Source organism: Daucus carota, chromosome 6 (assembly GCF_001625215.2).
Source record: "Daucus carota subsp. sativus chromosome 6, DH1 v3.0, whole genome shotgun sequence".
Taxonomy (NCBI): domain Eukaryota; kingdom Viridiplantae; phylum Streptophyta; class Magnoliopsida; order Apiales; family Apiaceae; genus Daucus; species Daucus carota.
The window spans coordinates 14,374,081-14,387,839 of record NC_030386.2 but is presented as its reverse complement, the minus strand read 5'-3'; the positions used below and the strand labels follow the sequence as shown (position 1 = coordinate 14,387,839).

The window sequence follows — 13,759 nt, the reverse complement described above, 5'->3', positions numbered from 1 at the left end:
CTACTAAAATATTTAGTGTGTTTTAAAAGAAGGATTTTTTTTAAGACACATTAACACATACTTTTTATTTATTTAGACGAAGAATTTTGATTGATGAAAATTTTTGTGCATACAAAAGGTCATCATCATTAATAAAATTAGAAACAATAAATATCTATTATTTAATTAAAAAGTGGTTATTACACAGGAAAATCTGTTAAAAGAATACTACTCCCTCCATTCCAAAATAATAGTCGCTTTGACTTTTTGCACGTATTTTGAGGTGGATAAAAAATATATTTCTAAATATTATTTTTCAAACTTTCTTTTTTTAATAAAAATAAAGATGTTAAACTTTTATTCAGAAAAAGAAAAATTTAAAAATAATGTATGGAAGTATGTTTTTTTTACACCTCAAACTACGTGAACAAAGTCAAAACGACTATTATTTTGAAATGGAGGGAGTAGTAGAGATAACTTGTCTACTTAATTTAGACCAGCACGACTACACTGCTTTGGCATCTGAAACACAAAGTGCTTGACTATTTTGAACAAAATTACAGAGCACTTCTCTGAAAAGTCAACCATATCCCGCTTGACCACGGCCTTGCTCTTGCTCTTTCTTCGTGCATGGAGTATAATTTAGAATATATACCAGGTCAACATAAATTTATTTTTCTGAAATTACCGAGTCAAATGTTTGATAAAAAAGAGTTTTATTTTGAACTCTATTAATTTTCTCCGTAGGATCTACTACGCACATAATATGAGTTGAGATACTCCCTCCGTTCTTTTATATTAGTCGCTTTGACATTTTACACGTATTTTGATGTGCAAAAAGAAACATATTTCTACATATTATTTTTCAAAATTTTCTTTTCTAAATAAAAATATATATGTTAAACTTTCATTCAAAAAAAAAAAATTAAAAAATAATACATGAAATATGTTTTTTGTGCATCTCAAATTACGTGCACAAAATCAAAGCGACTCATAAAAATGAACGGAGAGAGTAGTAAACTTGCCAAGTACTTAAATACGAAGAGCGACTTTTTATCATAGAAGTCGCGTTTTTTACCTGGTCAATTAGCGAGGGAAGTAGTTACTCTAGTGTGTCTTTGGGAATAAATTATGAAAAATGTAAAGTATTTTCGGTTTTCACTCGCACTGAGGGCGTTTAGTTGGAGGTAATTAAGAAAACAAAGCAATAATTACCTTCTTTATAAATATTCCTTCCATCCCATTTTAAAGTGTCTTTTAATCAAATTTTGACTGAGATTTACACATATTATATAATTTTTAAAAGTAAAAAAATATGTCATTATAAAGTACATACAATATACTATAAAATGTAATTTTAGTTTTCTAAAATAATATCGAATTTTTTCTTTATACTCGATCAAAAATTGATCAATTGGATCACTGAAAGTCAAAACAAAACACTTAAAATGGAATGGAGGGAGTATATGTTTTATGATAATAGTAATTTCCTTCCTCTTTTTTAGGTTTAGTTTATCCAATCAGTCATCATTCATTCACCACTGACCACCCCACTTATTTGATTGATCTTTCCTTATTTATTCTTTTCATTTTCATTCCTAATTTAATTCAGAAATCATTAAAAAAACAAAAGTGATATTTCCTCCGTCCCATTTTATATGACCTCATTTCCTTCTTGGACGTCCCAAAAATAATGAACCTATAATAATTACTATTCTTGAACACTACTTTTCACTATTACACCAACTACCTTTATATTTTATACTCTTTTTTATGAAATTAACACTATTACACCCACTACTTTCCTCCACTATCTCAAACATATTATTAGATATTGATAGGTCCCACCACTTTGCCCACTTTTCAACCACATTTACTATCTTTTTCTTAATATCCGTGAAAGTCAAACCAGCTCGCATAAAATGGGACGGAGAGAGTATATAAATATTTTTTAAAAAATAAAAAATAAATTTTAATTTAGTTTTTATAAATGAAAATAATTTAATATAATTTACAAGTCAATTTATTTAATAATAATATTTTGAAATAATAAATTATATTTATTTTTAAAATAAAAATAAACTATATTACTATAAACATAAATATCATTTACTTTTTTGAAATTATATAATATTTGAAAAATCATATATATAAATAATCATAAAACTTTTGATTCCGTTTTCCGATTAAAACCAAACAGATAGTACAATTCAGCATTATTATTTTCTTTTCTCTTGATTTTCCTTTCAGGATTCTATTCCGTTCCCCCGAATCAAAACAAATGGCCCCTAATAATAATGGACATATATAAACATTCAATTAAAATATCTATCTATTTGAGTGTTTGTTATGATGGGGAAAAAATTGAGACAATATTTGGTTTAAAGCATTAATCATAATTATGATTAATTAAAAATATATATAAAAATATTTGCACTTGCACTCACATGAGAACCGCTGTTATTGTCATTATCAGATGTGAAAATCAATCTTAACCATTTAATTTATATCTTATAGCAATTTCTCACCACACATTAATTTTTAATATTTAAATATTTCATCATCATCTTTTTTCTAATTCCACCACCTGTCACCTCAAATCACCGAACTCCATTTTCGACCACAACCACTTCCGGCGGTCACTTGAAAAATCACCACCGACAAACATAAAATCACCACCGTCAAACCAAAAATCATCACAAGAAAATAAAAAAATACCATCAGAAAACGAAAATCACCATATCCAACCACTATTTTGCCCACAAGAAAATTACGTAACTTACAAGCTAAACTGCGAGTGATGAATATCAAAATCATCACTATTCGTCGACTCTAAAATCGGGTGTCAGTCTTCCTTAACATACCGGCGTATCATCACCATGATCAAGTCACCGGCCATTGAGTCTGGTGACATGATCACCATCCTACATTCCGTTGCACAATCACGTTTAACAACAGCTTCGTCAACTTCATCGGCTTCACCTCCAACGAAGATACTCCAACAACTCTTCATCTAGCGGGCGCGGGCCGATGGCTAATGATGGATGGATGTAGGGATGTGTAGTGAGGTGAACGAAAAAGATGAAACATTGAATAAAAATTTAAACGTGCAATTGTGATTTAGTTTAAGGATAAAAATGTGTGGTTGAGATTAGATCCCTTATCCTCACAATAATGTTGGTTCTCATTTGAGTAAGACCATATATTTGAAATCCGTCGGATTAGAATCCGTTATTCATATTTGGATATTTTCTACATTTGGATCGGGTTTGGATATGGATAAAGAATTCTGTTTTGAATATAGATTATGTCATATCCGACCCCGATCCAACCTAACTATCATCAAAAAATGTAAGAGGCGGACAAAATAAATCACATGATATACCAAATATTTATATAAACAAGTATAGTTCTTGTTTTTAGAATTGATGATTAATAACAAATTAACAATAAATTATTATTCACTAATTTATTGAATGATTTAACTATTTTTTTGATTAATTTCTAATTCAATCGATTATTTTTTTCGTATGCACATCTTAATTCATATATTTTATTATGTGTCTTCACCGATCTAGTCTGATTGATGTTTTGTATAATAATGCTCCCTTCATCCCATTTTAAGTGTCCACTTTGCCAAAAAAATAAATTCCCAAAATATGTGTCATATTTTTTAACCCATGCAATTTTTTACTGGTTCCAATATGGTATTAAATACAACCAACTAGTTCCAATATGAAGAAAGGTCAAATACAAAGTAGGAGTGGTGCTATACGTAATTAATATTTATACCAAGGTGAATAGGTGTGTGAAGATAATGATAAAAACATTAAATTAATTGTTTCTTAAGATGTGTGAAATTTGCAAAGTGGACACTTAAAATGGAATGGAGGGAGTATTAAACATGAAATTTAATCATAAAATACGAGGAGGGTTCGATTATAAGCTATATGCAAAAAATAAAAGATGGGATATATATTTGAAAAAGACCTTAAAAAAGTAGCTAAACAATAACATAATGACAATAAAATAAAGGCATGTGTCTGTGTTGATAATTACCCGCTGCGTTCACCTCCAACCCGAAAATGAGAGAGTATTTTTACCACCGCCTAGATAGATTGAGAAATCAGAAATGATTTGAGCAAATAGGAGCTTTCCGTACTCATATCCTTCTCCTCCTCCTCTTTATTACCATCGTATCAAATCAATCATAAATTAGGGCTTTTATTCGTAATAATTATAATTATTATTATTCTCCACCATCAATTCCATTCCATTCCTCCCTCCGATTCCTCCCAATTTAATTAACCGATTCCCCCGATTCCAGTCGTGATGAAATCAGTTCAACCACCGGTTCCCGCCGCCGCTAATCGACCACGCCCACGACGTCGTCCCGATCTAACGCTCCCGCTGCCTCAGCGCGATACATCAATCGCGGTGCCGCTCCCGCTGCCGCCTAACTCGGCGCCTTCCTCCACCACGTCAGCTTCCGCCGCCGCGGCCGCGCAGCCGATCAACTTCTCCGAGCTGGACCGCATCAACCGTATCGGCAGCGGCAGCGGCGGCACGGTCTACAAAGTGGCGCACCGGCCGACGGGGAGGATGTTCGCGCTGAAAGTGATCTACGGGAATCACGAGGAGTCGGTGCGGCGTCAGATCTGCCGCGAGATTGAGATTCTGAGAGATGTGGATAATTTGAATGTTGTGAAATGTCATGATATGTATGATCACGCTGGCGAGATCCAGGTGCTGCTTGAATACATGGATAGAGGCTCTCTGGAAGGGATTCATATCACGAATGAGGCGGCGTTGGCGGATCTGACTAGGCAGATCTTATCTGGAATTCATTACCTTCATCGAAAGCGGATTGTTCATCGGGATATTAAACCGTCTAATTTGCTGGTCAACTCCAGGAAGCAGGTCAAGATTGCCGACTTTGGAGTGTCTAGAGTCTTGGCACAGACTATGGATCCGTGTAATTCATCTGTTGGGACGATTGCGTATATGAGTCCCGAGAGGATTAATACGGATCTTAATCAGGGACGATATGATGGTTATGCTGGTGATATTTGGAGTCTCGGTGTCAGTATACTTGAGTTTTATATGGGGAGGTTTCCGTTTGCTGTTGGTAGAGGTGGCGATTGGGCGAGTTTGATGTGTGCAATTTGTATGTCTCAGCCTCCCGAGGCCCCGCCTACTGCTTCCAGGCATTTTAGGGAGTTTATATCTTGTTGTTTGCAGAGGGATCCTCATCGGAGATGGACTGCCAATCAGTTGTTGCGTCATCCGTTTGTTACACAGACTAACAATGGTACTCCGCCTAATGGAAATGGAGGAGGTAGTCAGGTTAATCAGGCTCACCAGTTATTACCACCTCCTCCGCGTCCTCATCCGTCTTCTGCTTGATATGATACAATAACTGTTGCATTTCTCGTTGTGGATGTTGTTACATTTCTTTCTCTGGCTATGTGTTTAGTTGTGTAATTTGAATTGTATGATGATGGTTCCAATGCTGGATGGATGCATGGATTTTCAGGATTGAATTGGAGAAATGGACTTCCGGATAGTAATCAAATGAATCTTGTTATTATTGTTGTCAACTGAATTTTCTTCAGGATAATGTTTACCAGTAAAGTGAATCTTATGTTCCAAATGTTAGTGTCTTGCTCTTTTTAGCAGTTTCGTATGCTAGTTTCATTAAAGCAGTCGGCACTATTCTGAGTTACCCTTATTATCAATCATCATCATTGGTGTCCTCCTTCGGTTTATTATGGTATGATCATGGTGCATTTAATTGTCCAGGTTGCTAATCTGGATATAGTAACAGCCCTTTTGCCATAATAGGGTTATAGCTTGGAATAACTATGAATCATTAGCATCATACTCAAGTGTAAACTTGTTTTTAGTAAAAGAAGTGTTTCAGTTGGTAGATACTAGATAGTACCATAGCATTTTCTCCCTTAGGACTTGTTGCTGCAAAGAGTAGGCACGGCTGTGATGATTCTATGGAAGAGTTTTGTATGATGTTTAGATGCGAAGTCCTTGCCTTGGAGGAAACTTTACTTGTTCATTTATATTATTGCCATAATGTTAATTATCATCTTGCTTTTAGAGCAAGTCCAACAGTGCCCTATAATGGTGTCCTAAGTTAAAATTTAAGGCATTTGACGTAAAGATGTAATCCAACAGTGTCCTAGTGGTGCCTTAAAACACTAGGACACACTACATGTGCCTTATTTATAAGGCACTACCACACTTGTCCTAAACCATTTTAATCCATAAAATATTCACTTTCTCTCTCTTTCCACACCTTTTCATACTTGACTTATATATAGTTGTATTCAAATATATTAATATTTTAATATTAAGACATGAAGATAAGGCATATTGTTGGAGTAGATGTATGTGTATAGTGTCCTAAATCACTAGGACATTATATTTTATTATATATATAGGGCTTCTACTAAGACACTGTTGGACTTGCTCTTAAGTCTTTAAGCTTTTATGCTGGAGGATGGGCATGATTATTATGTGATGAGGATCCTGTCCTGCATCATCCTGTTGTAAAGATGCTTCTTGCTACTCCATTATGAACTTGTGTATGTATGTTGTTTCCTTTCCTTTTTCCTTTTCTCATGGTTGTAGTCTATCATTATTTTGTGCTTTATTAGGCTTGCATAAAGTAAGAAACCCATTATTGATATCCTCTTAATCTGTTCCAATTATTAGTTCCTTGCAGTTTTTTTAACACTGGGGGACAGTTTGTTCTCCGGCTTAGAACTTGTACTGTACAAGTAGTGCATATTGCTATTTGCTAAGTTATTGTGCCAACTGTTATTGTTGTCTTGTTGGCGTATTCATATGTAAATGTAATGCAACTTTCCAAGCAAATGTTTGGAGTTTCTGTAAGTCAACTGGGGGGATCACAGGTTACCTCTTGAGGTGATCTAAGCAGTGACATTGGCTCCATATTTCCTATTATAAGTCTAAAGGATAGGGAGGAACGTTCATCCTATATATTTTACGTCTCGCCTTTTTGTTCGGCCGAATATCTGGTAAAGTATAACGCTTGTGGATGGGATTATGGCTGGGGAACGGATGAAAGTTACAATAGAGGTGCTTCTAGTATCTCTTTATCCATAATTACTGCTTTTGCCTTGTCTGTAATCTAAATAAGCCACACTTGTGAAGGGAATGGGTTTTGGGTCCCCTGCTTACAGACAACGTAGAGTGGAGGGAAGAGGGAGATTATGGTTCCAAGTTGAATTATGTTTTTGTCCCGCCCCTCTAATACTAACACTGCTCCATTTATAATGACAGAGAACCAGTCCTTCCCAAATAACTGTCAAACAAGAATTTTTTTTTATAAAAATAGGACTCCAAATTTCCTAAAACCGTGTTTTATATGCTTATATTCATATGATTCTTTTACCAGTAACGTGACCAAACTGTTGACAATTTAATATAGTCCCAAGTCCTTATGTCTTTCTTAAAGTTTCGACGTTATTTACATAAACGAATAGAAATGAAATTTACATAAACGAATAGAAATGAGAAGACTGTGAGAAAACTGTGCATACAGTCGTACCAGGACATTATCCCTTCGTCCTTTGATGCTCAACGATCATGATTCATGAATCAGAGGACGCGAGATAAGAACAAGGTTACACTACAAGATGTTCAACTCTGGTTTTTGTTTCATTTGAGAACTTCATGTGTACTCCCTGATACACCGATTTCTTTACGTTATTTTTTGACATGCATTTTGAGATTCCTGTAAAGTATAATTACATAATATTTTTTTAGAATCTCTTTTCCCGAATAAAAGTTTGACGTTTAAACTTGTATTAAAAAAATATGTTTAAACATATTGTGAAACTATATTTTATGGGAGTTTCAAAATACATGTAAACACTGAACTTAAACATCCGTAAACATCCTGAGACGGACAGAGTACAATTTAGGGGGTCGCAGAGAGTAGATGTCTGTCCTTGTACCCTTTTTTGCTAACTCTCCCCTTTGTTCTTGCTAATAAATTGCCTAGGCAAAATGAAGACTTTACCACAGGAAAGTGCAACATTCAAGAAACACAACTAACAATTGCAGAACCCTCGTAAGCGAGTGTTTACTAAAGAGGGAAGTATTGGAAATAATAAACTTCATGAAATCAAGTAGATGATGAAACCAAAGACTCAAATAAGCTCTGTATAATCTTGAGACACACATCAGACCTAATAAAAATTTGAGCTTCTTGCAAGTGTTCTCAATATTTCATATTTTCACACCTCGTTATCTAAGCCACCATCTTGATGTGGTTCCTCCTCGTCCACATGAATGTTTCTAAATGCTTTCACAAGATTGGCATTTGATTTATGGATATGGTCTATATACTCCGCAGCAAGAGGAATACTACTACTGCAAACAAATCAAGTGTTAAATAATTTTAATCTCAATAGAACAGACATTGCTATATATAGCGCTGCTACTTCTCAGTCATGAGCAGGTACAGATGATTCTGAAAATTCCACAGTAGGGCATATATAAAACTATGATTGCAACAGAGTATTCAGAAACTGAGAAGCGGCACATGAATACAATTAAATACAGGATAATAGAGGAGTCCAATAAGGGATAGAAAAGAGAGGCAGAAAGTTTGGTCTCTGCAACGTTTAATTTACACCAACTGCAAGTTGCCAATCCTCAAACAAATTTGGTTACTCAGCCAAAGATTTTGCAACCTCTGTGCCAACTCCATAAGTAACAATTGATATTCTTATCATCTTATTATAACAATTTTAGGTTCTAAAGTGAATTTCAATGGACTAATTAATGAAAAAACATCATGAAGAGGTAAAATACTGACACTTTCACCCAATCTTATATATTATAACCAACTTCTAATTAAAGCATACAGTATAAGGCTAAGCAAGATGTTAAAGAAAAGGACTAAGCAAGTAAACCAGTTATTTTAAAGATAAGGAAAAAGACTTCAGAGTACTGTAGCTGCAGAGGATCTAATTTTACAAGAAAATTGTAGAATAAAAATTTAAAGATTAATATTAACAATATCCTTTAATTAAAAAAGTTAAATATGCGTGGTAGTGTCATAAAATAGCACTATGTAAAACAGTGGAACTGTTAATCGTATCGATGAAATCATATAGTTTATCCGTAACGGGCATTATACTACAACTACCTTTACATGGATAAAACATGACAAAGCATTGAAAACTCTGCCACAGCCATTTATTCAAATTTCAAAAGATGACACTCATAATTCCTATTTTTTAAAAACATTATACATGGACATTTGGAAAGCCGGTCTGACCTCAAGAAAGAATTGAATAAACATAAACCTAGTGTCGTCACTGAATCTGGTGGCGCGGTGTAGGCACTGTCAGTTTAATGTGAAGGGAGAAACCAAAAGTTACACAAGATAATTAACAGCTTACAAGTTTCACACTAGCATCAGAATAAATAAAAACAAGAGGAATCAAATACTCAAAGAAATGTTTTTATCCTTTTGTTTCTTTGAATTGCGAAGAGGGGTCACCAGTAAAAAAGAGATTGGCACCACAATTTCTTTTAAGCTGACAGGTTTATATTCTGCTCTGTATCCTGACCAAACATTTTTATTATAAGAAAATAGTTCAACATGAAATTCGGAGTAACATGTATGATAAAGGAAAAAAAAATCAAAGATAAGTCTTTCCTTCTTCACACTTTTTTGGCCTAACTTTTCCTTGATACTTCCTGATAATTTTTTAAACAAAACCAGAGAATTTAATTACAGGAAAGCAAAAAAAAAAAAAAAACATGAATAAAAATTAAAGAATCTTGGCAACTGATTGAAAAAAAATCAAATCCATGAAATCAAGTAGATCTCTGAAACAAATAACAATGTACTCTATCTTAACGCTAAATAAGAGCTGCACAATCTCAAGCCACACACATCAGACCTGAATTGCACACTTATAATGATAATTTTATTCTACTACAAAACATTTTCGAAAATATTATATTTTCTGGGTCAGAAATAAGATATATCATATAAGCTATTACATTTACATACCTCATGATCTAAGTCACCATTTTGATGTGGTTCCTCTTCGTCCACATACATGTTTCTAAATGCTTCCAGACGATTGACATTTGATTTATGCATGTGATTTACATACTTCGCAGCAGGAGGAATAGTATTCCTGTAAAAAAATCAGAAAAAATTTAATCATGGGCATTAAACATTTTAATTGTGCTGCTAATTTTCAGTCATAAGAAAGTACTTGTGACTATGAAATTTCCACACTACAGCATATATACAAATAAAATTGCGACAGAGTTATCTGTCAGAAATTTGATATGGAAACTGAGAGATGCTGCATGAATACAACAAAAATACAGCGATACAGCAAGCATGATAAAGAAGAGAATGGGGAGGCAGGAAGTAGATAAAACCTTATTTCTGCAACTTTTGATTCAATACCAAGTGCAAGTTGCCAATCCTCAAACAAATTTGGATAATCTTCAGGATCAGCCAAAGGTTCAGCAGCTTTTTGGTTAATCTGCACTAATTTTAATAGAGGATTGTCAAATTTAAAAGGCATCCCTTTATACAAGGTAAGGTAAGAAATTCAAAGGTCAAGATGCAAACATATTCGATCATAAGTGTCTGCAAGTTGCAAAACATTATTCTGTGTGGTGAAAGAATGGGGAAAATGAGAGAATTTTGGATTTTAAACTTATAGTAAAACTTATGTAAACCAATGGAAACATGAAATGACTATGTTTCTAAGAAAATACTTTTCATATCATATTCGTAGACGCACTTTTGTTGTACGCATTTCACTAGTTTCCTTAATGTGTAGAACAACTTTTAGAAACGTCCCCACTCCAAGTAGACGCTTGTTTAAAGAGACTGGAGCAACCATCTTCTCCTTGATAATACTAGCACATGTTTAAGAGCTGGAAAGAGCAATATATAAAAATATATAAATTGAAAATAACCTTGACCGAAATTTTTCCAAAGAGCAATCATTTCTGAATTCTGAACCTTTCTTCAGGTATGCGGTTGCAGTTAAAATTATTTTCACAAGCAAGAGCAAAGTATGACCTATTAATTCTGCTATTTGAATTACTAACATGTCAATTTAGACTTGTAACCACTCTTCCACTTACCCGACATTAATAGGCAAAGAAATGAAACATTATTTTTCCCATGCTCTTTCGCAAGCAATGAAAGTTCCAAAAAGTTGGTATTTTCAGCCTGCCCCAACCACTTTCTTTTAGGCTGATGGGTTTCCTGAATTATTCATACTCCCGCCCTTCTTCAGCTTACTTATCATTGACAAATATCGCACCAACTGTAGAGTCTGTATCCACCACAACCCCCCCTGTGATGACTACCTGTTTTTGATCATCTAGCCCCGTCTCTTTATAATCATCTGGCCCTTCTAGCATCTCATTTCCATTCTGCTCTTAAATCATTTAAAAGTAGTTCAACATCAAATTCAGAATAATATGTATAATGGAAACCAAACAAACCAATTAAAACCAAGGACAAGAGAAATGAAACAGACAAGATTGATATTATTCCTTCTTCGTACTCCTTATTTTGGCTAACTTTTTCCATTCTACTTGCTAATACATTTCTTAGCAAAACCAGTAAATTCAACACTGGAACGCAACACATTTCTAGCTTGTTGTATACTACACCATGTGTAGAGTCTGCATCCTTATTCCTTTTTGATCATCTAGGCCCTACTCTTTCAGATCATCTCTTGGCATCTCATTTATATTTTGCACTGAATCCTGACCAAACAAAATTTTATTAAAAGAAAACAGTTTAGCATCTGAACATGTATGATAAATACCAAACATAAACAAATTAAATTAAGCGTATTTTACACACAAACCCTTCATGTTTGCATGGTTGTACACCTGGAACGTCAAAATTCCATGACGTCTGGTTCGGTCATCAAAGTATCCCGATGGAACACAATGATTATAGTGTACACAGAGTGATACTCACTCTGCTTATGAGAGTGTCCAAAACTCAAAGAAACATAAGGAATTGAATGTGGCTCATACAAGTGCTGTTAATCAACAAAACGAGAACATGTCAAATAAAATTACCTAAGCCAGACCCGGCATCTGAACTTGAAATGGGACGAAATCACAGCTGCTTCTCGGAGTGCTAATTAGAGAGGGATCATATTGTCAATAATGAATGAGGAGTTCTTGTCTGGTTCACCCCCACTAGTTGGGCAGCTTAAATGACCAGAATTTTGTAGTTCCAAAGTATTTCTTGCATCTCCTTGAGAAATCTTGCCCCTGATAAAAAGACCCGAAAGCTGGACAGAATTTTCACCAAAAGTTGAAGTAACAATCAGCCCCAAACCCCTCAAATCTTGCCTTCATAAAAAACCTTATAACACCCAAATACAAAACCAATAATATCATTATACTCCAAGAAGCTTCATTTCTCTCAGGCATTGCATCAAACAGGTAACACAGCCTCAAAATCAAAACTTTTGAGCTCATACTATCAACTTGTGACATGCAAATGGGTGTTCAAGATTAATAGCTTTATGGTTGGTTTGCGGTGCAGCTTACTTACCATAAATTGTAACTAACAGTATTATTAACCAAACCATAGTGGTAGTTCAATCAAGGTCAGAAATCAAATATATTTCAAAGCATATGCACTTCATCACCTGTACAAACTACACTCTTGACATATTCAACAAAAGCAATATGTATAATTTCAAGACATTCAAAAATTTCAGCTACTGCAAAAGACACAGTAATCACAACCAGATTTAAAAACACTACTTCATCAATATTCACAAAAAAGAAAAAACCTCGGCCACTTCTACAATTTTTTACTGCAATTTCACATTCATATGAATCACACATAACCTTCAATCAAAACTGACCTATCATTTTACGAATCAAACTTGAGAATGAATTCAAGAAAAGCTCACCCATTTCTGTACCGGTTCCGGAAGAGCGAATATAAACATAATTTCAATTATGTCACATATTTAGAAATCCAACAAAATTAAACAAAGTGATCATAACCAACACAATTCCGAAATGCACGACTTTATTCATTATTCACAAACAACATCTCTTACAAAGTTCCCCTACAAGTTCACAACTTTATATATAATTACATATATATCAAGCATAACCTTCAGTTAAACCCGGCTTATCGCTCTCCTTCGCACTGTCTTTCTTCTTCTTCTCTCCGATCCTCATTCCTTTCAATGCATCAACACAACACTCTCCTTCTGCCACATCAACGACTCCCACAACTTCATCACTCGCCACGTCAGCATCACTCACACCTCCCACGACCTTATCTCCAAGCCTATCAGGCACCTCGCCGCCTTTTCTGCCGGCGCAACTTCCCGGCGGCGAATTCTCCGGCGATATTCCGACAAGCGCGTCGGCCGAGTCTCCGGCGCTAGGCCAGGGATCGTGAACGCACGCGGACTCATCCTCTTCGTCGGATTGAGAGAGGAGGGAAGATCGGACTGCGGAGGCGGCTTTAAGAAAAGCTTCTTTGATCGAGTCCGGCGGGAGTGCACAGTCTTCGAGGCCAGCGTCTTCGAGGCGCGGCGCACGAATCTTTTGGAATATTCCGTCTGTTGCTTCTTCCATGTTTTATTGGTTTTTGAAGATTAAACCCTAACCCTAGTTTTCTCGAGACTATGCCATGGTCCAAAACATAACTGCGAACCCGTTTTATGTTACTGTATAAAAAAGGTAATTTCAC

General features: G+C 34.9%; 3 protein-coding genes across 4 annotated transcripts; 1 reads left to right on the top strand and 2 right to left on the bottom strand.

The window, feature by feature from the left end:
- The first annotated feature begins 4,037 nt into the window (after positions 1–4,037).
- LOC108192911 (mitogen-activated protein kinase kinase 5) lies at positions 4,038–5,579 on the top strand. The gene has a single exon (XM_017359446.2). It carries the CDS (start codon positions 4,312–4,314, stop codon positions 5,383–5,385), a length of 1,074 nt encoding a protein of 357 aa, XP_017214935.1. The 5' UTR covers positions 4,038–4,311; the 3' UTR covers positions 5,386–5,579.
- A 2,295-nt stretch (positions 5,580–7,874) lies between these two features.
- On the bottom strand, positions 7,875–12,917 carry LOC108224779 (coatomer subunit beta'-2). 2 transcript variants are annotated; one of them, XM_017399500.2, is made up of 6 exons: positions 12,112–12,917; positions 11,155–11,787; positions 10,806–10,941; positions 10,435–10,541; positions 10,052–10,181; positions 7,875–8,394 (listed from the first exon to the last, which is right to left on the bottom strand). In XM_017399500.2, exons 3-6 carry the CDS (start codon positions 10,905–10,907, stop codon positions 8,392–8,394), a joined length of 342 nt encoding a protein of 113 aa, XP_017254989.1. In that variant the 5' UTR covers positions 10,908–10,941; positions 11,155–11,787; positions 12,112–12,917; the 3' UTR covers positions 7,875–8,391. The 2 variants fall into 2 exon arrangements, with proteins under 2 accessions (XP_017254989.1, XP_063936459.1); XM_064080389.1 differs by lacking the exon at positions 10,806–10,941 and having other exon boundaries at positions 10,435–10,546.
- A 150-nt stretch (positions 12,918–13,067) lies between these two features.
- Positions 13,068–13,733, bottom strand: LOC108224777 (uncharacterized). The gene has a single exon (XM_017399498.2). The coding sequence runs from the start codon at positions 13,642–13,644 to the stop codon at positions 13,162–13,164; it is 483 nt and encodes a 160-aa protein (XP_017254987.1). The 5' UTR covers positions 13,645–13,733; the 3' UTR covers positions 13,068–13,161.
- Positions 13,734–13,759: the final 26 nt, after the last annotated feature.

Coding starts and splice junctions, on each gene's coding strand:
- LOC108192911 (XM_017359446.2), top strand. CDS start 4,312: ATGAAATCAGTTCAACCACCGGTTCCCGCCGCCGCTAATCGACCACGC.
- LOC108224779 (XM_017399500.2), bottom strand. CDS start 10,907: ATGGTTGCTCCAGTCTCTTTAAACAAGCGTCTACTTGGAGTGGGGACG. Junction 10,542..10,805: donor GTGAAATGCGTACAACAAAA/GTGCGTCTACGA, acceptor AAATTAGTGCAG/ATTAACCAAAAAGCTGCTGA. Junction 10,182..10,434: donor TCAAAAGTTGCAGAAATAAG/GTTTTATCTACT, acceptor ATTTTTTTACAG/GAATACTATTCCTCCTGCTG.
- LOC108224777 (XM_017399498.2), bottom strand. CDS start 13,644: ATGGAAGAAGCAACAGACGGAATATTCCAAAAGATTCGTGCGCCGCGC.